Raw genomic sequence first — 23,873 nt, 5'->3', positions numbered from 1 at the left:
CTGGGGTGCTGTGGTAGATTGATTCCAATCTGTATCCAATAATTGTATCCAATAGTAATTCCAATTTTGTTTCTGATGATTTTCGATTTTATCAGTAAAGAAATTCATAAAGTCATTACTACTATGCTGCAATGGAATGTCTGGTTCGATAGAAGTTTTATTCCTAACCAATTTAGCCACAGTACTGAATAAACACCTAGGATTGTTGTGGTTATTTTCTATGAGTTTGCTCAAATATGCAGACCTGGCAGTTTTTAGAGCCTGTCTTTAGTTAGAGACACTATCCTTCCATGCACTGCAAAATACCTCTAATTTTGTATTCTTCCACATATGCTCCATTTTCCAAGCAGCTCTCTTGAGAGCACGAGTATTGTACCATGGGTGCGGGATTTTTCTCTTTAACTTTCTTTAATTGAAAGGGGGCAACACTATCTAGAGTGCTAGAGAAGACTGCATCCATATTTTATGTGACAACATCAAGTTCTTCTGAACTTTTTGGCATACTGAGTATTTGAGACAAGTCTGGAAGATTATTAGTGAAGCTATCTTAAGTAGTTGAAAGAATAGTTCTACCTGAATGATAACATTGCGTAGATTGAGTTACCTTTGCTAAGCACAGCATACAAGAGATGAGGTAATGATCTGAGATATCATCGCTCTGCAACAGAATTTATATATTATCAATATCAATTCCATATGACAAAATTAGATCTAGCATATGATTTTGGTGATGGGTTGGACCTATCACATTTTGTCTAACCCCAACAGAGTTGAGAATATCGATAAATACTAATCACAGTGTGTCATTTTCCCAGTGTATCATTTTTGTTATCTATGTGGATGTTGAAGTAACCCACGATTAAAGCTCTCACAGCAACCACTAGATCTGACAGAAAATCAGTAAATTCTTGAAGGAATTCAGAATATGGCCCTGGTGGCCTATATACTGTTGCAAGTTCAAAAGACGACAAAGATTTGTTATTTATATCTGACAATGTCACATTAAACATTATCAGTTCAAAAGAATTAAACTTATATCCAGACCTTTGAGTAACACTGAAAATATCCCTGTAAATTGTAGCAACACCTCCTCCTCGACCTTTCAGACAAGGCTCATGTTAATAACAATAACCTGAGGGAGTAGACTCGTTTAAACTAATATATTAATCTGTTTTAATCCAGGTTTCAGTCAAACAGAGCGAATCCAAACTATTATCTGTAATAATTTCATTTACAATTAGTGATTTGGGTGAAAGCAATGAAATGTTTAGTAGCCCTACCTTTATATGATGTTTATCTGCATTTTTGTTGTTGTTGTTGTTGTTGTTGTTGTTGTTGTTGTTGTTATTATTTTCAAATTTGACATCAGTCAAATTTTTTCTAGATGACTTAAAGAGGGTTTTGTGTTTGGTAGCTCAGGGAACAGACACAGTCTCTATATGATATATAGGTGATTCATTCTCTGTGTTGTAATTTATGTGACCTGTGTGATGTCTCAAGGCAGCTAGAAGACATTCAGATTAGCCAGTTTGTCCTGACCTGGGCCCCAGTTAGTCAAATACTATCACTATGAGCCATATTACTAGAGAGGAGAGTGTCACCTTCCCTGGAGGGATGGAGTCTGTCTCTCTTTAGCAGGTCAGGTCTTTCCCAAAAACTTCCAATTTTCTATTAATCCTATGCTATTCTAAGGACACCACTCAGACATCCAGCCATTTAGTGACACTAATCTGCTATAAACCTTGTCACAATAATGAGCAGGAAGGAGGCCAGAGCATATTACAGTGTCTGACATCATTTTGCAAGTTCACACACCTCTTTAGAATTATCTTTAGTGATCTCCTACTGGCGAAGCCGGACATCATTAGTGCCGACATGAATAATAATCTTAGAAAATCTATGTTTAGCATTAGACAGCACTTGTAAATTTGATCTGATGTCAGATGCTCTGTCACCTGAAATGCATTTAACAATAGTGGCTGGAGTCTCTATTTCCATGTTTCTTACAATAGAGTCACCCATAACAAAGGTGCTTTCAACATGATTCTCAGTGGGTGCATCACTAAATGGGGAAAACCATTTGGTAATCCTAACAGGAATGGGAGGGTGGTGTCACTTTGCCCTTACGAGAATGCTGCCGAGACGTCACCCAAATGCCCTGGTACAGGGGTTCTACAACCGGAACCAATGTATGTGTGTTGTTCGCTATACTACCTGCATCCGAACCAGTATCTACCAGCTTCTCTTTCTCACTGACCTCCACTTGCATTCAGATGCGTGTCTCTAACTCATTAACCTTCTCCGTCAGCCTGACTAATTCCTTACATTTATCACATGTTAATCCCTCACTACTGATGGAAGAAGCTATAGTATATGTGAAATGCAATGCACGAAGCGATAATATGAGCGGACAACAGCAAATTACCTTGTGAAGAAGCTGGAGGAAACAGGTAGACATGTATCTATATCCACAGTAAAACAAATCCTATATCAACATAACCTGAAATGCTGCTCAGCAAGGAAGCCACTGCTCCAAAATCACCATAAAAAAGCCAGACTACAGTTTGCAAGTGCACATGGGGACAAAGATCTTACTTTTTGGAGAAATGTCCTCTGGTCTGATGAAACAAAAATGTAACTTTTTGGCCATAATGACCATCATTACGTTTAGAGGAAAAAGGGTGAGGCATGCAAGCTGAAGAACACCATCCCAACTGTGATTCATATCCCGAGGTTACCAGAGTCTGCCAGATCCAGCTCCATTCCTGCTTGGTGTCGGACTCCACTGCTACGTGTCGCTGAGAAATGACGACAAACTACAGCCAGTGCTAGCCAGACATCACTTCAGTCTTTTGACTTCAGAGGATAAACTGATGCTAACTACAACTGTAAGACATCGGATACTTCATATGTTACTGCCTGAACCTTGGACTTAGGATGGGCCCCACCGAACCTCACCAAAATGACCTGCAGGTTGAACTGCGATGCACCTCATTAATCTCTGCCTGCATCACCTTTGTCTATTGATGGACTACACTCTTGAAATGGAATAGACTATAATTTAATTGGCAACAAAAGCCTTCATCAGTCAACTAACAAAGGACAATGCATCTATGTAAACTTCTGTAGTTAATCCTGGATGGACTTCAAAGTAATTTGTCATTAATCTTAAAGTTCATAAAATAAAATAAAAATATTTTTAAAACACTGGACCTTAACACTTACTTAATTTACAAATGTAAAACCATGACTTGCACTGCACACAAATAACTAATATTGGCAATATATTCATGTTGTTTAGCCAGAGGGGAACTGGCACCCACAGTGATCAACATCTTGTGGAGTTTTGTGTTCCCTGCCACAGTCACCTTCATCTTGCTCACAGGAGTTCTAAATACAATTATTATTCAATTATTTAATTTCTATATACATTTTACAATCATATTTAATCAAACAACACAATGATCACTGCAAGACATTATAGATATTACAGTTACATTTTTTGTTTTTGTTAATGCACGATTTCCTGTAAAGCTGCTTTGGAACAATGTGTGTTGTGAAAAGCGCTATACAAATTAAAATGACTTGACTTGACTTGACTTGACTTGAAACATGGGAGTGGAAGCATCATGTTGTGGGGGTACTTTGCTGCAGGAGGGACTGGTTCACTTCACAAAATAGATGGCATCATGAGGAAGGAAAATTATGTGGATATATTGAAGCAAAATCTCAAGACATTAGCCAGGAAGTTAAAGCTCAGTCGCAAATGGTTCTTCCAAATGGACAATGACACCAAGCATACCTTCAAAGTTGTGGCAAAATGGCTTAAGGACAACAAAGTCAAGGTATTGGAGTGGCCATCACAAAGCCCTGACCTCAATCTGATAGAAAATCTGTGGGCAGAACTGAAAAAGTGTGTGCGAGCAAGGAGGCCTACAAACCTGACTCAGTTTCACCAGTTCTGTCTGGAAGAATGGGCCAAAATTCCAGCAGCTTATTGTGAAAAGCTTGTGGAAGGCTACCCAAAACATTTGACCCAAGTTAAACAATTTAAAGGCAATGCTACCAAATACTACAAAGTGTAGTATTTGGTGACCCACTGGGAATGTGATGAAATAAATTAAAGCTGAAATAAATCATTCTCTCTACTATTATTCTGACATTTCACATTCTTAAAATAAAGTAGTGATCCTAACTGACCTAAGACAGGGAATGTTTTCTACGATTAAATGTCAGTTATTGTGGAAAAACTGAGTTTAAATGTATTTTGCTTTAGTGTATGTAAACTTCTGACTTCAACTGTAGATATAACCTTCAATTCTGTAATTTTATAGTAAACAATGTGTCATATATTGGGGCTTTGTTTTATTGTGGTGGAAACAATGCCATTAGATTGAATTTATGTTTTCCTTGAATTTGTAAAACACAATAACTTTAAGCCATGTTATTTTTTGTATTTTTTTTTTTCTAAAAATACCTAATTCTTTTGGAAATGTATCTTAATTTTCCCTATAAAAATGAATGGGTACCTATGTGGCAACCATGGATATTTTGTAAACTAAAACTTAGACAAAAAAATAAATAAATAAATAAAAAGACAAAATAAAAAATTTAAATAAAATATACAAAATAAATTATTGTTTTGTATTCATTGAGCACTCACTCATCATATGGCAGAATAATCTGACCTGTGTGGATGTGTAGGGTGTGACAATATGGCATGTGATGCATGTGAGGTAATCGGACACTGATACTGATAATGTACACTGTAAAAAACAAAATTGCAAAAAAACAAAAACATGTTTGACTAACAATATTCCCCCAAATGCTGTCCCAACTAGCTTAACAGAGTCATCTGAACGAACAGTTTCATATTGTTCAATGTTGCTGATTTGCGAGTTCCCAGGACTTCCCATTGCAACATGAATAAATTATGCGGTTAGTGTTATAGGCTTATTTCTTGCTGTTGGCTTCCTTTATTTATGCTTTTAATGTTTTTTTTTTTTTTTTTTTTTTGTCAATGTTAGACAGTTGTTGTGTGGTGATGTTAAGAGCTATTTTAATTTAATTAGACTTGTTGATTGTCAGGGTTAGGTTAGGGGTTAGGGTCAGGGTCAAGGTCAGGGTCAGGGATAGGGTCATGTTTGATCAACAATCCTTTTTTTACAGTGTAGACAACATGATCACACGGGAAGTCGGCATGATGTTTCCGAAAGTTCCGGTACCCTAGGATCTGCGACAGTATGCTGACTCACTGACATGCAGTATTTCCCATCAGACATTTCTGCATCGGTTTCAGTGTATTTACCTTCCCACATGGCTCTACCGGCAGCACGTTGTGTCAGCAGCGTCAGACACCCGGGCTCACATCTACATTGAAACCAGGAAGTACTCGTATTTGCATAATCTGTAACAAGTGCAATTCTGAGGTTGAACTTTTCCCACTAACATTTCATTGTTTTTACACTAATTGTTAGGTTTAGGTTTAGATTTGTGTTGAAGATTTGGGTAGAGTCCATAAAATATGCATTCATCTTAACTGTATTACACCCTGTACAGTTGAAAAGAACTTGCTTCACAACTAGCTTTTGGTGACCTCTCCTGGACATAAATGGAGCTCACACGTGCCTATATGCACTTCAACACTTCCCAAGTTGGCCACTGGGGGAAGTGTTTTAGATTTCAGTCAGCATATACAGATTTTTGCCAAAGGAAAGTCAACCTACTCTTTCCAATTTCACTGGTGTAGACAGGGACATGATGGATGGCTGGTGGGAAATGACAGAGCCCTGTGTGGGACTATTTCGAGTTTAGTTACGAAACTGTAAAAAGCAAATGCATTGTCATGTCAAATCATACGATTTGTGGTGTTGAAATTAAAAAAAAAAAAAAAAAAAAAACACAAACCTGAAAGCACATTTGCAAAGCAACCATTGTTAGGAGTGCAAATTATTCATGGCTAAAGATTCGGAAAGTATGAGTATCATTGATAATGATAAAGCCTAAAGCCTGAGCTATTAGCTGTCAATATGGGAAACAGCACATTCTGACCTCATGTTTCCAAAGATCTGAGGTTTGATCGACAAGTTCACTTTGATAAAGAAACGTGAAAGTGCATTTGTAAATATGTTTGTTGAGACTGGTATGTCCACTAGACTTTGTGATTCAACTTTTAAAAACATTTAAAGCTGCTCAGAATAAAAAAAACTAAACTGTAACTAGCAAAACTATTAATGAAACTAGCTTAAACTAAACTGATATTTATAGCAAATTTAAAAACGGTATTAAAAACGAATTTGAAAATGCAAAACTTCTCTTACTATTTGTACCATATTTATGTTTGGCAAAATAATAAGAGTTGTATGGTAATGTGTGATTTAGCCAAATTTAGTCCTGAGATTTTTCAGCCCCACTGCTACAATTTCTATAGCAGCAAATTTAAATCCCACCCAGAGGTGTGGTTGGGTAGTTTTGAAATCCCCGATTGTAGAGTGAAGCAGGGATTTTTAGCCCCCTCTAGCCCCCCATAGTTCAAATGCTGAAGGGGGGATTCAGAAATAGACAGGAGAAGAAAAATAACAACCTTATTCTACAGTATGTGCTTTCAACATTTGCTTTTAACATATCTTACCCCCTTTCTCTTTCTCTCAGTCTCCCTCTCTCAGTAATAGGCTGAACGGTGCTGGGTAGAGTTCATGGAGAGCCTTTATTAGCTTTGGTCCAAATAAGATGAGAAAGGAAAAGACAGGGACAGATTGAGGCCACCGTGACCCAAATTTTGGTCATTTTATGTGCAAGGCTCTCACTCTCTCTCTCTCTCTCTCTCTCTCTCTCTCTCTCTTTTCTCTCGCCCACACACATACATGAAGACCTTGTCTAATAAAACTGCAGAGATGACTGAAAGATCACCAAGACTCTTTGTGACAGGAAGTAGAATATTGTTGGTACAGGCATTTCTTAAGTAAGTGGTATTGTGTTTTTTGATAGGCAGATCTGATTTCTTTCAATGAAACTGATTTCTTTGTTAGGTGTGCTGTTGAATGATAGCACATGTATTATTGTCTCTTATTATATATATGTATACAGTATATATATATATATATATATATATATATATATATATATATTGTAATGATGAGTCATCAGAGTTGAGACCCATGTGTAGCTTTAATAATGATAAATGTCGTAATACCGAGAGGCAGTGTCAATCACCAGCAACAGTAATAAAAAAGGCAATCCAGAGTGGTAGAAAATAAACAGGCAAGAGGTTAGGGCAGGCGGCAGACAATCACAGGTTATTTCCAGGTAAACAAGGCAGTAGTAGTAGGCAGGCAGCAATGGGTCAAAACAGGGTAAACAGTCCAGGATCATACACAGATAATACAAAACCTCTTACGCTTAGAAATATCAGCCAGGGCAAAACAAGACTTTGCAATGATAGAGAGTGAGAGTGAGACTTAAATAGCTGAGTAAATGAGAAACAGCTGAGCAGGTAATCAGTGACAGGTACGGGGATAATGGGAAATGGAGTCCAGAGAGTTAAAGTCAAACCCAGGTAATGGAGCCCTCTGGTGGTGAGCGGGAGGAACAACAAAGGCAGGATTCATGACAGAGCCCCCCCCCCCCCCGTGAGCAGCTCCTGAAGCGAGGAGGCAGGCGACGCTGGTGTCCAAAAAAACCATGGCAGATCAGGCAGACGGCCAGGAGACTAAGGGAGCAAGAGCAGACATGGTGGATGGCCATGAGACCAGGGATACCAGAGCAGGTCAGGTGGACGGCCAGGAGATCAAGGGAACCAGAGCAGACCAGGCGGATGGCCATGAGACCAGGGATACCAGAGCAGGTCAGGTGGACAGCCAGGAGACCAAGGGAGCCATAGCAGACTAGGCGGATGGCCATGAGACCAGGGATACCAGAGTAGGTTAGGCGGACGGCCAGGAGTCCCAGGAGACTAGAGCAGATCAGGTGGATGGCCAGGAGTCCCAGGAGACCAGAGCAGATCAGGCAGACGGTCAGGAGACCCAGAAGACCAGAGCAGATCAGGTGGATGACCAGGAAACACAGAAGACCAGAGCGGATCAGGCGGATGGCCAGAAGACCCAGGAGACCAGAGCATATCAGGTGGTTAGGGACTGGATCAGGGGGCCTGGTTGGCGACCACAGGGCTGAAACAGGATCAGGAGGCCTGGGTGGTGACCACAGGGTTGAGATAGAGTCAGGAGGCCTGGGAGGTGGCCACAGACTAGAGACTGGAGCCATAGAAGACTCGAAAGGCAGAGCTGTGGCAAGCTCGAAGGGTGAAGCCATGGAAGGTGGAGCCATGGGAGGCTCAAGGGGCGGAGCCATGGAAGGTGGAGCCATGGGAGGCTCAAGGGGCGGAGCGTGGAAGGCGGAGCCATGGGAGGCTCGAGGGGCAAAGCCGTAGAAGGCAGAGCCGTGGCAGTCTCGAAGGGTGAAGCTGTGGAAGGCGGAGCCATGGAAGGCTCGAGGAGTGGAGCCATGGAAGGCTGAACCATGGCAGGCTCGAGGGGTGAAGCCATAGAAGGTGGAGCCATAGCAGGCTCGAGGCTAAGAGTCCAGGATGACTGGGAAGTGACCTCAGTGGTTGTGAACATGGACAGAGACTTGGAAACGACCTCCGTGGTCGTGTACATGGGCAGAGACTCGGAGACAACCTCTGTGGTCGTGAACATGGGCAGAGACTTGGAAATGACCTCTGTGGTCGTGAACATAGGCTGAGACTAGGAGACGAAAGCCTTTCTCCTCCTCCTCCTCCTCCTCCGGGAGGCCGAAGTTGGCATTGCAGGCTCTGGGACGGACGAGGCTGGCAATGCAGGCTCTGGGACGGACGAGGCTGGCAACGCAGGCTCTGGGACGGACAAGGCTGGCAACGCAGGCTCTGGGACAGACGAAGATTTTAGCTCGTTGGCCGTGGCAGGCATGGGCATTGACTTATTGGCCGTGGCAGGCGTGGGCTTGGCTCGTTGGCCGTGGCAGGCGTGGGCATTGGATGGAGCCCTCTGGTGGTGAGCGGGAGGAACAACAAAGGCGGGATTCATGACATAAATATATAAAATTCTGAATAGAATTCATGACCCATAATTGTAAGACATTTTTCTCTCATGCATTGTTGTTCTAATAAAGAGCATTTCTTTGATCTCTCACCCATGAATTGCTGTCTTTATCTAAATGGATATGCTGTAAATGTGCATGCACTGTGCTGGTTGGAATTTTATTTAGACAGCAGTGAGGGACTGAATCTATTATATTCAGTGCATGTACTGTTCTCTGGAAGGTGAACTGGGACTCAGTACAGATGGCAAGGGAAAAGAGAGCAAAGCTCAACATGGCCTGTCATTTACCCAGATGCGCGAGTGTGTAAGTGAGTGTGGTTATCTGCATTTTATGTTGCAGAATAGCTGTCATGCCCTGTCAGCTCTGGAGAGGCTAGTAATGACACATTTATCTATCCGCATGTGCTTGAATGTGGGTAACATTGCATTTAAATAGTTAGAATTCCATTACAAAAGCCTTAGTGGTTGGAGTGGTGGCCTAGCTGTTAAACACCCCCTCTCCCTCCCCAATAACTCTCTGTAACATCTCTATTCTCTCTAACTCAATTAATAACAGTGGCAAAACATCCCAAAAATGAAATAATAGAATGTGAAAAAAATAAAATAAAATGTGAGTAGTGGTACCCAGTTGACAATTCTAGGGTTATCTGGGTGGTTTCTAAGATGTTGCAAGGTGGTTGCTAAGGTGTTCTAGGGTTACTGTACTTATTGGCACAAGTCAAGTGATCCCACACCAATCTACAATAGTCTGGTCCCTAGATATGGTTTCCCCCCTTAAATGCAAGTCTATGGGATTTTTTTTTTTTTTCTTTTTTTTTTTTTTACTTTTTTCATTGCCCACCTGGGGGAAATTGTAATTCTGATTGCCAAGAACAGGGGTTTTCAAACTTTTTGATGGCAAGGACCATCAAAAAATGTGATTCCTTTGCATGGGTCCCCTTTTCAATCAATCAATCAGTCAGTCAGTCAGTCAATCAATCAAAAGGCAGTGATATAGGCTATGTCACTGACAATATGTTGTTTGCTAAATTAAATAATTGAATTTTATATTGTCATTGTACTAAAGCCAAAATATATGATTATCTGGAAATGTACTCATCCATTAAATTTACTATTTACTATTTAATAGGTCATGTGTATTGATATTTTTCCACCTGTTTCCATAGAGTGATTTTTAAGTCACTGCAAAAGGTGCAGGTGGAAAAAGTTGGAGAGGGTAAAATGTTTGGATTTGGTATGATTTTTTGACCACTTGTTTATTTTGATTATATTATAATTTTCTTCTAAGTGTTATTGGAATTATTAGATTATTAATAATACTTACATTCTCTTTAATTTAGCAGAGACTACATACCAATTCTTTCCATAGTTATATCCTTCTAATTCATTGCATACAGTCAGTTTACACTACCAACTTCTTGTGAATGTGCTGTGATTGTTTATACTGCTGGTGCTTGACAGGGAATTAAATATATCTGGGTGCAGATGGTTCAGAAACTAAAGAAGAATTAAATTCCACTTGATCCAGCCCATTAACGCTCTGCATGTGCCATTTCGCCAAACCCAGTTGCGCATAGGCTTAGTGCATGCTTGAAAACAGAAGTATACTTTTCCTTAAATATGATCAGTAGCAATAAAGATGATTGCCTTTGCAAAACAGTACTAATACAATTAAGCCTCAGTTTTTGTCTGTGTAACATGTTTTGACTCTTTGACCCCAGCTGGCCTCTAAACACCAATGCAGTCTTCCTATACAAGTGATCGACACTTGGGTAGAGAAGTGTGTACAGCCCTGGCACCCTCACTCAGCTGCAGTGTCTGGTACTGTCTGTTGCTAGTGGTGGGTGATTCATGGGCATTAAGCATGCTTGTTGGCAGCATTCTACTTATGGGCATCCAATTTGCTGCCTGTTTCCTCTTCCTCCTCATCTTGCCCTCCTTACTCCTCCATAGCTCTGTGGGTGTTGTAGTCCCTGGCATGGTGGATGATCCTTTAGACATAGTGTGTTGCACAATAATTTCAGGAGCTTTTTATAGACCATCAATTTGTCTTTGAAAGCATGAAGGAATATTCTAGATGGATTTGTAGTAGTGGCAGTTGTAGTGGAGGTGGGAGGCATGGGATAGTCCTCGGCCATGTTGATCTCCATGCTCTACAAAGATGAAGAAATGCCACCAGGAGCTACCAGCACTACAAGCAGGAATAATTTTTCCCCTCACTTTTTAAACATTTCTGAAGTTACTTTTTGGGTAATAATCATGAGCTTTGTTTCTTTTTTTTCTTTTTTTTTTTTTTTTTTGTCCATGGTGCAAAGAAAAATAAAGTAGCCAGCCACATAAAACAGCAACTTGTAGATAATACAGAAACCTCTGCCAATTGCTGAGTTGCATCTCCAATGCTACTGTTCTGTTAAAAAATGGAAGCCAACATAATGGTTAGAGAACAACACATGCTAATGGTGTAAGTTTGAGCAGTATAAACTTGGTAAAGTTGTATTGTATGATCAGTTGCTGGTTATGCTTGTGATAGGTTCAGCTGAGATTTCATCCACCCCCTAGAGCTTCACTGTGATTTTAGGCTGTTTTCACACTTGGTTTGATTGCTTAGATCAAACCCAAGCTCGCTTCCACCCTCTTCGCCCCGGATTCATGGTAATTGCAAACCATAATGGAATCCATACATACTGCACCCCAAACCACCATTTTCAAACCATTTATTGGTATGCACACATGTTCAGAAAACAGCTTTCACACCAACCAAACAAACCAAACTCTAACATCAAATGGACTTGAAGAGTATCCTAGAATGAATGTTCATTTTTTTTCAGTATAGAGTTGAAGCTTTGAGTGAAATCTTGTGTGTAAACAAGGTAAAAATTTGCACTATTGAGTCGTGAAACAACACAAACTGTACATACCACATTTACCATAAGGTGCAAAAGCTATTGATGAATGCATAAATGCGGCTGCACATCCGAATGTGCTTCATGGTGTCCATTCTGCAAGTGATTAACATAAACAGTTGCTTATGTCTTACGTGAATGCAAACAGGTGCAACAAATCAGGTATGTGTCAAAATATCGGATCTGTGCATAATACTTTGCAGCATGAACGCAGCCTCATAGATCTGCTGCTGTCTATTATGCTGTTAATTTTATTTAAACAACAATATTGGTCCAATATAAATATACAGTATATTGTGCTCAGGTGGCCGAAGGTTATGCCCCACAGAAATGGAATATGCTCAGCAACAACAAAAGTTAGGGGGAACATTGGTCATGCCTCTGAGCAGAGCCGACTCTCAGTCCCCAACGCCTCGGAATCGAGGAAGTGATTATTTTTGGAATCGCGTCCCAGCCCTACAGAATAGTGAGGTTTTGTAAGCACATATTTAATGAGTTCTTGAATTCTGTTTTATGTCACCAAACATTTAGTATATATTTACTGTCAGTTCTGAAATCAAATGGACAAGAAACAACATAAAAGTGAAAGATTTGTTGCAACAGATAACAACAAAAGATTTATGTCTGTGTCTGGTGGCTTAGTCACCACATTTTCAGGTCCATAAACTTCTCTAGCTCACCCACTTTCCTTGCAAGCTCTGAATGTGTGGCATGTCTCAGAGGAAGCCTTAGCCTAGATATTAGAAATATCTCCAGTACCCTCAGGAGAGCAGTGCACTAACCACTGCCTTATGGCTGCCTGTCTGGTGGAGGTAGGCTGGAGGGAGAAGAATATAGAGAAATATTTTAAAGCTCAATCTTCTTGGTGAAATTGTCATCTAAAACCAATACTGTGAGGTGCTCCAAGATAATATATGTTTCTGACAGGAAACAGTGTAGCGGATTGCTGGAATGAGGTGATTATTGTTGAACAAATCATTAGACAGACATTGGAGAATGGCAGGAAAATATTGGGGTAGAGGAGGGGGAAATAGGATTGGGGCACGTCGCAGGCTGGACTCAAACCTGCATCACCCACATGGGCACAAGGAATAGTTTACCAAAAAATGAAAGTTTTGCCATTATTAACTCATCTTAATGTTGTTCCAAACCTGTTTGTTGTCATTTTTTTTTTCATTGAAGATAAAAGTTCATTTTCAACTCCAAAAAGGACAACAACAAAAAACTACAAAAAACACCATTAAAGTAGTCCACGTGACTCGTGCAATGTATTCCATGTATTCTGAAGCCATTCCATAGCTTTGTGTGAGGAACAAGCTACTTTTTCACATATAGACTGCTTTTTGCAAAAATTGTCTTTTGTGTTTCATGGAAAAACGAAATTCATATGGGTTTGGAGCTTCTGAATAAATTATGATAAAATGTAACTGTTAACCAGTGCACCATTGCTCTGACAAGCCATATTATTTAAGATATTTTCATTCTGTTTTTTTTTTTTTTTTTTACTTTTCTTTTTTTACTTGTTCGATACACAAAAGGTGAAGCAAACATTATCATTTTCTCCTGAAAGTGACAGTATGATATTCACAGATTTCAGTTGAGGACACTGAGCCAGCTGTGCTGAATGGTATCAAGAATTATGTGATTCCAGATGTACAGTGAAGGTGAAGAGAGTGGCTAATCAAAATGGAAAGAAAAAGGGCTAGAATTGGGAAAATCCTTAGTAGAGAACTCGCTCTGTCTGAGAGATAATGGCAGTAATTGGAATGACTCACAGTGCCTCTCTGTGTGTTTCTCTCTGATAAAGAGCGGCTTGTGGTTCACCGCTGCTCTGCGACATGCTCTCTCCATTTGGAATGTAATGTTCAGAACACAATGTGCGGCGCGTGGCCAACTCAGGGCTGCAGCTCAAAATGAAATGGCTGTTTAAATCCCCTTGGTGGCAGCTTACAGTGGCCGCTACCCCGGCCTGCTGAGTGGAACCCAGGACATTAGAGGCTTTCTGCAGGCGAGTCTCTCAAATGCTACTGCTATCAGAACTGATGTGTTTGGGGTTTAGCTTTGCAATTCATTTTGTTTTTGTGGGGGAGACTAATTCAAGTGATTTACTAGTATTAAAGGTTTAGATCTCAAATGTGAGCTTGGTATTGAGAGTCTAAATCACATCTAAAATTCTGCAAATCCACGTTGCAAGTAAATCTGATTTCACCAAATATCATTAATAGCAAAATGCAAATGTAGTATACAGTATTTAATGTAGTTTGGGTCATGTTTTCTTAGATCTTGCATAATTTTCACAGAAGAAGGCATGCTACATTAGCTCTACGTGTTGTCAGCAGCCTAATTTCTCTAGCTTCTACCAAGTGGAGGAATTTGCACCATAATGCATTTTACCTCACAATAATGTATCTATAACCTAACACTGAGAATAAATAAATAAATTAATAAAACCTGTGCTAACACTGTTTTGTATTCCCAGTGAGCTGTGAGTTGGATATAAAAGGGGATGAGATGGCTGCAGACGGGAGAGAGCCAAGCTTCAGAGCTGTGTGTGTGTGTGTGTGTGTGTGTGTGTGTGTGTGCGTTTAAAGACGTGTTCAGCTGAAAAGTGAGTAAAAGGAACAATAAAGAAATATTATTTGAACGAAGAACGCCATCTCCCGCTTCCTCATTCCCTGGAACCAAGGGATTTGTTACAGTGGTGCCGAAACCCAGGATTAACAACTGGGTTGTATCTGTTTTTGATTGAGCATCCTGTGTCACCCAATACAACCTATCTTTAATAACTGAAAAGTAGGGATAAGAGAGCACAACACCGAGCTGAATCTTTTGACCATCAATTACTCTCACTTGGTCTAATGTGTGCCTAAGAGACTCGTCTCTTGTCTGCTCCAGCGGGAAATCCCCCATGGGAATTTCCTGGAGGGCAGGAGGGGCAGAGCCCTCACTTCCCTCCGGGTTTTACTGATGTGGAGCTGACGTCAACTGCACAAATCCCACACTGGACTACCCTATTACAGGACTCATCCGCACACATTCCCCTTAATAATGTCTGAAATGCTGGCCAATTCATACCCAAAATCAGCAGATGGGTGAGGCGGGGACTAACCGCCCCCTCTATACTATGTTTTTGTCCCTGGAATTGAACAATAACAGGCACTAAAGGGTATTCATGTATATCCCCATGCACACACCTCACCTTCACCCGGCATGCTATAGCCAAAGCCTCACCTTGAACCAAGCTTTGTTGAATTGAAGTCTGATTGAAACCCAAATCCACCAAGGCTTGGTATGTACCCCCTTGAATACTTATTGGTATATGTTACATCCCTGCTCAATTAGGGGTAGCTGAGGACACATCGGGAACCCGGACCCACGGCCCCACATCCATTGCTGGGCATTGATCCTGGATGTGTCTCAGTTTCCCGCAGCGCCAGCACACCAGCCCAGACCTTACCTCCACACCTGCGGTCTACCAACCTGGCCAGGGAACAGAAATAGAGGGGTTCGGAGCAATAGAAACCCCCCAGTTTCGGGAAAAGGACCCCCCCATCACCGGGGGGTAGGGATAGGAACAGTATGGGATGGGGAAGGGGAAGAGAGAGAGAAAAATATTTGCCGTCTCCCGGATATGCTGCCAAGTGGTCCTCTGCCAGCTGGACGGCCTCTTCCAGCGACACCGGACGGTGGCACTGGACCCACTCCGCCATTCCCTTCAGCAGACGGTTGACGAACTGCTCCAGCACCACCAGGTCGACAATTTCACTGGCGCCGCAGTCCTCAGCCAGCAACCACCCCTGACAGGCATCACGGAGCTGTTGGGCGAAGGAAAATGGGTGGCCGAACTCATCAAATGTAAGTGCCCGAAAGCACTGACAGTACTGTTCAGGGTTATGGCTGACCCATTGCAGGATGGCTCTTTTTAGGTCCGAGTACTCCAGCAGACTCTCGACAGGTAGCTGTTGTGCCGCAAGCTGAGCCTCCCCTGACAACAATGGCAACAGATGAACAGCCCAATGCACTCGGGACCACCCCGACCCCTCCGCGGCATGCTCAAAAAGCTCTATGAAGGCTTCTGGGTCGCCTTGTGGTCCCATCTTCACCAGCGTGATCTGAGGCAGTACTCCCCTATGGCAGCAAGCTCTGGATCACCTGTCGGTCCTCCACCTGGGCTTGCATCATGGCCTGGAACTGTTGTTCCTGCTTTGACTGCAGCTCCAGGAGGGCCTGATGTTGCATCTGGTGGATGCCGGTGAGGGTTCTGACAATCTCGGCCAGTGGCGAGGATTCCATGATGGTGATATTCCTCCTTCCTGGGTTTCGGCACCACTGTATCAAATCCCTTGGTTCCAGGGAATGAGGAAGTGGGAGACAGCATACTTTGTTCAAATAATATTTCTTTATTGTTCCTTTTTCTTGCTTTTTGGCAGAACACCACTTTAAACTCACACACACAGCTCTGAAGCTCGGCTCTCTCTCCCATTTGCCACCATCTCCTCCCCTTTAGCTGATCCCACAAAGCCTCAATGGGGTTAAGATCCATACCACTCTTTTCCAATTATCTGTTGTCCAATGTCTGTGTTTCTTTGCCCACTCTAATCTTTTCTTTTTGTTTTTCAGTTTCAAAGTGGCTTTTTCTTTGCAATTCTTCCCATAAGGCCTGCACCCCTAAGTCTTCTCTTACTGTTGTACATAAAACTGGTGTTGAGTGGGTTGAATTCATGAAATCCAGCTGAGGACATGTGAGGCATCTATTTCTCAAACTAGAGACACTGATGTACTTATCCTCTTGTTTAGTTGTACATCTGGCCTTCCACATCTCTTTCTGTCCTTGTTAGAGCCAGTTGTCCTTTGTCTTTGAAGACTGTAGTGTACACCTTTGTATGAAATCTGTATGAATTATTTATTTTTATTTTTTTGCCATTTTTGACCTAATGTTGACTTTAAGTCTATTGCACACTGTGACAACTCAAAAACAAACACAAAGACAATGTTAAGCTTCATTTAAGGAACCAAATAGCTTTCAGATATGTTTGATATAATGGCAAATGATTTTCTAGTACCAAATTAGCAATTTAGCATGATTACTTAAGGATAAGGTGTTGGCTGCTGGAAATGGGGCCTGTCTAGATTTGATCAAAAATGATTTTTTTCAAATAGTGATGGTGCTGTTTTGTCATCAGTAATGTCCTGACTATGCTTTGTGATCTGTTGAATAGTGATGTCCGGTTCGTGAACGAATCATTCTTTTGAACCGGTTCTTTTCAGTGAATTGGATGAACCAGTTCACCAAATCGGACTGAATCATCTGAAACAGTTTGCGGCTTGAGTCAACACTGATCCACAAGTTACTCAATCAAAACTCACTTTTGGATGTTCCTGACAGTCAAAATGAGCCAATATCCCGGAGTATATAATCCTATGATGCCGGTTTTTGCCAACTCTTCTTATTATCAGCGCTCCAGTTATTCCAACAGTACACTGAACTGAACAGTAGGCTATCTCGAACTGCTGCCTGCAACTGAGCATGCGTGTACCGAGGGTTGGAGTGTGTGGGGTCGAAATTAATGCTTCTTATGTTTAGAGCAGCATATAAGGATAATAACACATAAAACATTCTGGAAATATGTTGTGTCATAGTTTTATTGACGATTATCTGGTCGCAAAAATTCACATCAACATTATGTTGACAGTCGCGAGTCTCTGACAGCTCATGAGCCAGTACACAGTACACACTGAACTGAGAACTGTCTCTTTCGGACATGTCCATTGAGAACGATGAGCTGTTGATTCAGAGTACAACAGTTCTCGAGTCACCAGTACGATGAACTGAGAAAACAGTTCGGACTCGGAGTCTCGGACATGTCCGCTGAGAACCGATGAGCTGCTGATAACCAGCATGCCTGAACCGATGACTTGAATGAGGGGGTGAAATGTAAGTTTCTTTATGGTTTCTCATGGTTTCTGTGAAAAATTTAGTTGATTAAGAAGGCTTTTTTTGCTACTTTATATACTTTAGTCATGTAGCTAAAACATCCACATTTGCACATCATTGCCCTTTTTGGGTGCTTTAGTTGAAAAACTTTAATGTAGGATCGTATCCAAGATTATTATTATTATTATTATTATTATTATTTAATGGAATAAAATGTAATTCAGCCGGGCATTACGTATTAGTGACGTCATTGCGTGATGATGTAAATGAACTGGTAAATCGTTTTTTTTTAACCGGTTCACTGAAACAAACTGTCTGAAAGAACCAGTTTGCGGAAAAGAATCGAGCTTCCCATCTCTACAGTTGAATGCCACTTTGGTGAATTAAAGTACCAATTTCCTTCCGAAACAGCAAAATCTGTACATTATTCCAAACTTTTGGCTGCCAGTGTATGTGTGTGTGTATATATATACAGGTGCATCTCAATAAATTAGAATGTCATGGAAAAGTTCATTTATTTCAGTAATTCAACTCAAATTGTGAAACTCGTGTATTAAATAAATTCAATGCACACAGACTGAAGTAGTTTAAGTCTTTGGTTCTTTTAATTGTGATGATTTTGGCTCACATTTAACAAAAACCCACCAATTCACTATCTCAAAAAATTAGAATATGGTGACATGCCAATCAGCTAATCAACTCAAAACACCTGCAAAGGTTTCCTGAGCCTTCAAAATGGTCTCTCAGTTTGGTTCACTAGGCTACACAATCATGAGGAAGACTGCTGATCTGACAGTTGTCCAGAAGATAATCATTGACACCCTTCACAAGGAGGGTAAACCACAAACATTCATTGCCAAAGAAGCTGGCTGTTCGCAGAGTGCTGTATCCAAGCATGTTAACAGAAAGTTGAGTGGAAGGAAAAAGTGTGGAAGAAAAAGATGCACAACCAACCGAGAGAACCGCAGCCTTATGAGGATTGCCAAGCAAAATCTATTCAAGAATTTGGGTGAACTTCACAAGGAATGGACTGAGGCTGGGGTCAAGGCATCAAGAGCCACCACACACAGACATGTCAAGGAATTTGGCTACAGTTGTTGTATTCCTCTTGTTAAGCCACTCCTGAACCACAGACAACGTCAGAGGCGTCTTACCTGGGCTAAGGAGAAGAAGAACTGGACTGTTGCCCAGTGGTCCAAAGTCCTCTTTTCAGATGAGAGCAAGTTTTGTATTTCATTTGGAAACCAAGGTCCTAGAGTCTGGAGGAAGGGTGGAGAAGCTCATAGCCCAAGTTGCTTGAAGTCCAGTGTTAAGTTTCCACAGTCTGTGATGATTTGGGGTGCAATGTCATCTGCTGGTGTTGGTCTATTGTGTTTTTTGAAAACCAAAGTCACTGCACCCGTTTACCAAGAAAGTTTGGAGCACTTCATGCTTCCTTCTGCTGACCAGCTTTTTAAAGATGCTGATTTCATTTTCCAGCAGGATTTGGCACTTGCCCACACTGCCAAAAGCACCAAAAGTTGGTTAAATGACCATTGTGTTGGTGTGCTTGACTGGCCAGCAAACTCACCAGACCTGAACCCCATAGAGAATCTATGGGGTATTGTCAAGAGGAAAATGAGAAACAAGAGACCAAAAAATGCAGATGAGCAGAAGGCCACTGTCAAAGAAACCTGGGCTTCCATACCACCTCAGCAGTGCCACAAACTGATCACCTCCATGCCACGCTGAATTGAGGCAGTAATTAAAGCAAAAGGAGCCCCTACCAAGTATTGAGTACATATACAGTAAATGAACATACTTTCCAGAAGGCCAACAATTCACTAACAATGTTTTTTTTTATTGGTCTTATGATGTATTTTAATTTTTTGAGATAATGAATTGGTGGGTTTTTGTTAAATGTGAGCCAAAATCATCACAATTAAAAGAACCAAAGACTTAAACTACTTCAGTCTGTGTGCACTGAATTTATTTAATACACGAGTTTCACAATTTGAGTTGAATTATTGAAATAAATGAACTTTTCCACGACATTCTAATTTATTGAGATGCACCTGTATATATATATCATATAATTTTATAATAGTTTGAGTGGACATAAGGCCTTTTAAGGAATAGTTCACCCAAAAATGAAATTTCTCATTATTTACTCACCCTCATACCATCCCAGATGTATATGACTTTCTTTCTTCTGCAGAACACAAACAAAGATTTTTAGAATAAATATTTCAACTCTGTAGGTCCATACAATGCAAGTGAATGATGAATAAAACTTTGAAGCTCCAAAAAGCACAAAGTCATCATAAAAGTAATCCATAAGTCTCCAGTGGTTGAATCAATGTCTTTTGAAGCGATCCAATCAGTTTTGTGTGAGAACAGACAAAAAATGTAACAAAAGTCATACACATCTGGGATGGCATGAGGTTGAGTAAATGATGAGAGCATTTTCATTTTTGGGTGAATTATTCCTTTACCTTTGGCAACAAAAGACATGTGAAGCATTTTCGTCTCCCTTTTGATACACCAATTTATTTTGCTATCCTAAATATGTATAATTATATGGTTAGTTGCATTTTACTATTTGCATTTAGCATTGTTATTTTCCTGCTGTCAGGGAAATAAGCCCTATCAGAACAGACTGATGACTAAGTTATGGGTCGTGACCCACCAGTTAAGAGGCACTGTTGTGGATAATAACTTGTGAAAGGCCTTATATTGAATGTCCCAAACTCAAGGACAAGCTGGTTGTTCTGCTATGTTATATCTTAGAAGCATCGACTCATCTCAGTCGATACATCTCGAGGTGTATCGATTTTTAAGTGATGCCATGTTGTTCGGTCGGCCTGCCTGAGTGGTTATCATCAGTCCCTACGGTCTCCTCTCTGTCTGATTGCTGCTGTGGGGTTGAGTGCGATGAGGTGGAGCGGGTTTGATCTGCTGATGGTTCTGGCACCTGCAGTGATGCTACAGTGCCAATGAGGCCAATTAACTCATGAAAGGTGCATCATACCATTTGACTGGCACCAAGAGAGTAAAGCACTTTTTAAGAAGGCAATAGAAGACAAAGGAGGGAGAGTGGATGTGCACAGGAAAAAAGGAATAGCTGGCACGGTTTGCTCATGAAATGACAAGGTGAGTCGAAAGAGAGAGAAATAGAGAGAGAGAGACTGAAAAGAGAGCTGATGAGGCAATTTAGTGCTGCCTCCTGCATCTTTCTTACTGCGAGTCGAGGAAACATTGGTTTCTAAAAGGACCAACTCAACATTAACATCAACAACATTTAAATTTTGTAAGTGATGTTCTGCTGAGCTTTTAGAAGATTTGTATTCCAAATGACACTTAAGGTAAGCCACTGAATGGCAGGTTCTGGTGTGTGGTGGAGGTTGTGAAAAAAACAACAAAAAAAAAAAAAAAAAAACAGAAACTAATGGTTTAAATTAAAACAAACATGGGCAATCTTAGAAGGTGGCTTGTCTAATCAGATTAGAGGACCAGAACTACTTTTGTTTCATTTTTAGTATAGTTCTGTGAGAGATATGTATGTTTTCCTAATGTTTTTTAATGGTTTGGTAGAACCGATTTGCCAAGTGTTTGTAAATCGTTCAAAGACAAAGAATGACTTTGTGAGAAAAACTGTGCTGTGAGCAACTTGTTGGCCACATAATGCAACATTCAATTGTTTATTTTTGGCCTTTTTGACACATTTTTATTTATATGTGTAGGTTAATAGAAGGCATACCAAAAACATACCAATTTTCTTAAAGGGATAGTTCACCCTAAAATGAAAATTCTCTCATCATTTACTTACCCTCATGCAATCCCAGATGTGTATGACTTTCTTTCTTCTGCAGAACACATAAAAAGATTTTTCGAAAAATATCTCAGCTCTGTAGGTCCATACAATGCAAGTGAATGGTGGCCAGAACGTTGAAGCTCCAAAAGCACATAAAAGCAGCATACAAATAATCCATACAACTCTAGTGTTTAAATCCATGTCTTTAAAAGCAATACTGTGTGAGTGGAGTGGGTGAGAAACAGACCAATTTTTAAGTCTTTTTTTTTTTTTTTTTTTTTTTTTTACACTATAAATCTGCACATTCACCATCCCTCCTATCCGGATTCATATATAGGACCAAGTTCTTCTTCTGTTTTTTGTATTTTTCATGCATCTCACCACCTACAGGGCAGGGAGAAGAAATAAAAAAAGGAGCGATAAAGCAAAGGAAAAGAATATATAAATCATATTTGCACAACAGCCTAGAAGGTGGCTGTATGCATGAAGAATGTGAATTGGCAAAAAAAAAAAAAAAAAACTCTCCTGAACTCTCATGAGGGCTGTTTAAACATTTTTTTTTTTTTTTTAAAGGACTTAAATATTGATCTGTTTCACACCCACATCTATCATATAGCTTCAGAAGACACATATTTAGCCAATGGAGTCGTATGGATTATTTTTATGGATATACTTTATGTGCTTCAAAGCTTTAGTCACCATTTATTTGCATTGAATGGCCCTAAAGAGCTGAGATATTCTTCTAAAAATCTTTATTTGTGTTCTGCAGAAGAAAGAAAGTCATTCACATCTGGGATGGCATGAGGGTGAGTAAATGATGAGATAACTGTCCCTTTAAATGAATTGGGCTTCCAAATAATATGGATCTGTGGGTATCTGGGTCAGCTTAAAAGTACGCTGAATGCCAAACTTGGGGGAAAAAAACAACCTTTTTTTCTCTTCCCCTCTTGCAGCCCTTACTGGGAGTGAATAAGATGCCGTGTCGAGGCTAGAGGCAGTGGTGGACTGTTCCAGACTCAGTGGAAAGCCCCTCTAGATGAGCCAGTCACAGCCACCCAGCTGCATGGTAAAGGAATAAGGATTTAATATGTCAACAGAGACCGAGCTCCAGCCTGCTGCCAGACCCAGCGTCAGAAAGGATTCCAAGAAGAGAGGTAGGAGGCCCTCATACAGATACAAGTGAAAACACACGAAATGTACTCATGTTAGGAAAATAGGCCCGAGGGTTTGTGCAGTCTTCGGGGTTCAGCTTTAACATCACAGGCATACTGTGCAGATACCACATATACAAAAAACACAGTGCCTCAAATACAGAATGGACCGGAAGATGCATTGAAGTCAGGCTTACTGTATTTAAGTTTAGATTTTAATTCATTTCTGACTCATTAAGTCGCTTTGTATAAGAATGTATCTGCTGCACATAGACAAGTTCATTACAGGTCTTTACAGCAGGACATAGGATACATGTTAATGTGTATATCTTTGCGTGCACTCTGCCTTATGTTTGGATACTCAGAATAGCCATGTGCCATTTGCCATGTCACTACCCTCATCTTTGCTATGCTTTACACACTAAACGGGCACTCAGACAGATGTTTGTGAATGGACCAGTGCCAAGGGGCCTGCCAGTCATTGTATGGCACTGCATTAGGGGAACAGGCTGTTGTCTCTTGTGTTGTCTCTCATCCTCTTGTGATGTGCCACCTGTTCCTTAGTGGCCACACAATCCCGTTTTGTGCCAGGCTAGGCGCCCATGAGACCGTGGCAGCACGGCTGAGGGGTGTAGTGGCACCAGATGTCCGTTAAAACAGAGAAGTGGAGAACACAAACATATCTGACTCAAACATATCACTGTATGTTTAAAAACAGGTCTACGAACTGCGATTGTTTTCATAAAGGTGGATATTTCCTTAACGTCCCATGTAAATGTTCAAATAGCAAATAGCAAATAGGGTCATGATTTTGCTTGGAATTTAGTATGGTTACACCGATTAGTCATGCTAGTGGGAGACTAGTCAGTTTCTTGGGCCTGTGTCGACTAGTCATAGATTGTGAGACTTCATTTGCACTTTTTCAGAGCTGCTAATACATTTCAATTTGTCTTCAGATCTTCAAAGGCTCATGTTTTATATATCGGAAGAGATATTGTATATAAAACAACAGTCAAG

The 23,873-nt window shown here is 40.7% G+C and overlaps 1 protein-coding gene across 3 annotated transcripts in view; it reads left to right on the top strand.

The window, feature by feature from the left end:
* The window catches only part of LOC127415930 (disabled homolog 1-like), a 296,379-nt gene that overhangs the window by 94,982 nt on the left and 177,524 nt on the right, over positions 1 to 23,873 (top strand). For all 3 annotated transcript variants that reach the window (XM_051654946.1, XM_051654944.1, XM_051654945.1), the window contains exon 2: positions 22,659 to 22,859. In XM_051654946.1, the coding sequence (XP_051510906.1) occupies positions 22,793 to 22,859 (67 nt within the window). In that variant the 5' untranslated portion in view covers positions 22,659 to 22,792. The remainder of the gene's footprint in view (positions 1 to 22,658; positions 22,860 to 23,873) is intronic.

This window comes from Myxocyprinus asiaticus, chromosome 25, assembly GCF_019703515.2.
Source record: "Myxocyprinus asiaticus isolate MX2 ecotype Aquarium Trade chromosome 25, UBuf_Myxa_2, whole genome shotgun sequence".
In the NCBI taxonomy this organism is placed as follows: Eukaryota; Metazoa; Chordata; class Actinopteri; order Cypriniformes; family Catostomidae; genus Myxocyprinus; species Myxocyprinus asiaticus.
The sequence above is the reverse complement of the archived record's forward strand: the minus strand, read 5'-3'. Positions and strand labels throughout refer to the sequence as shown.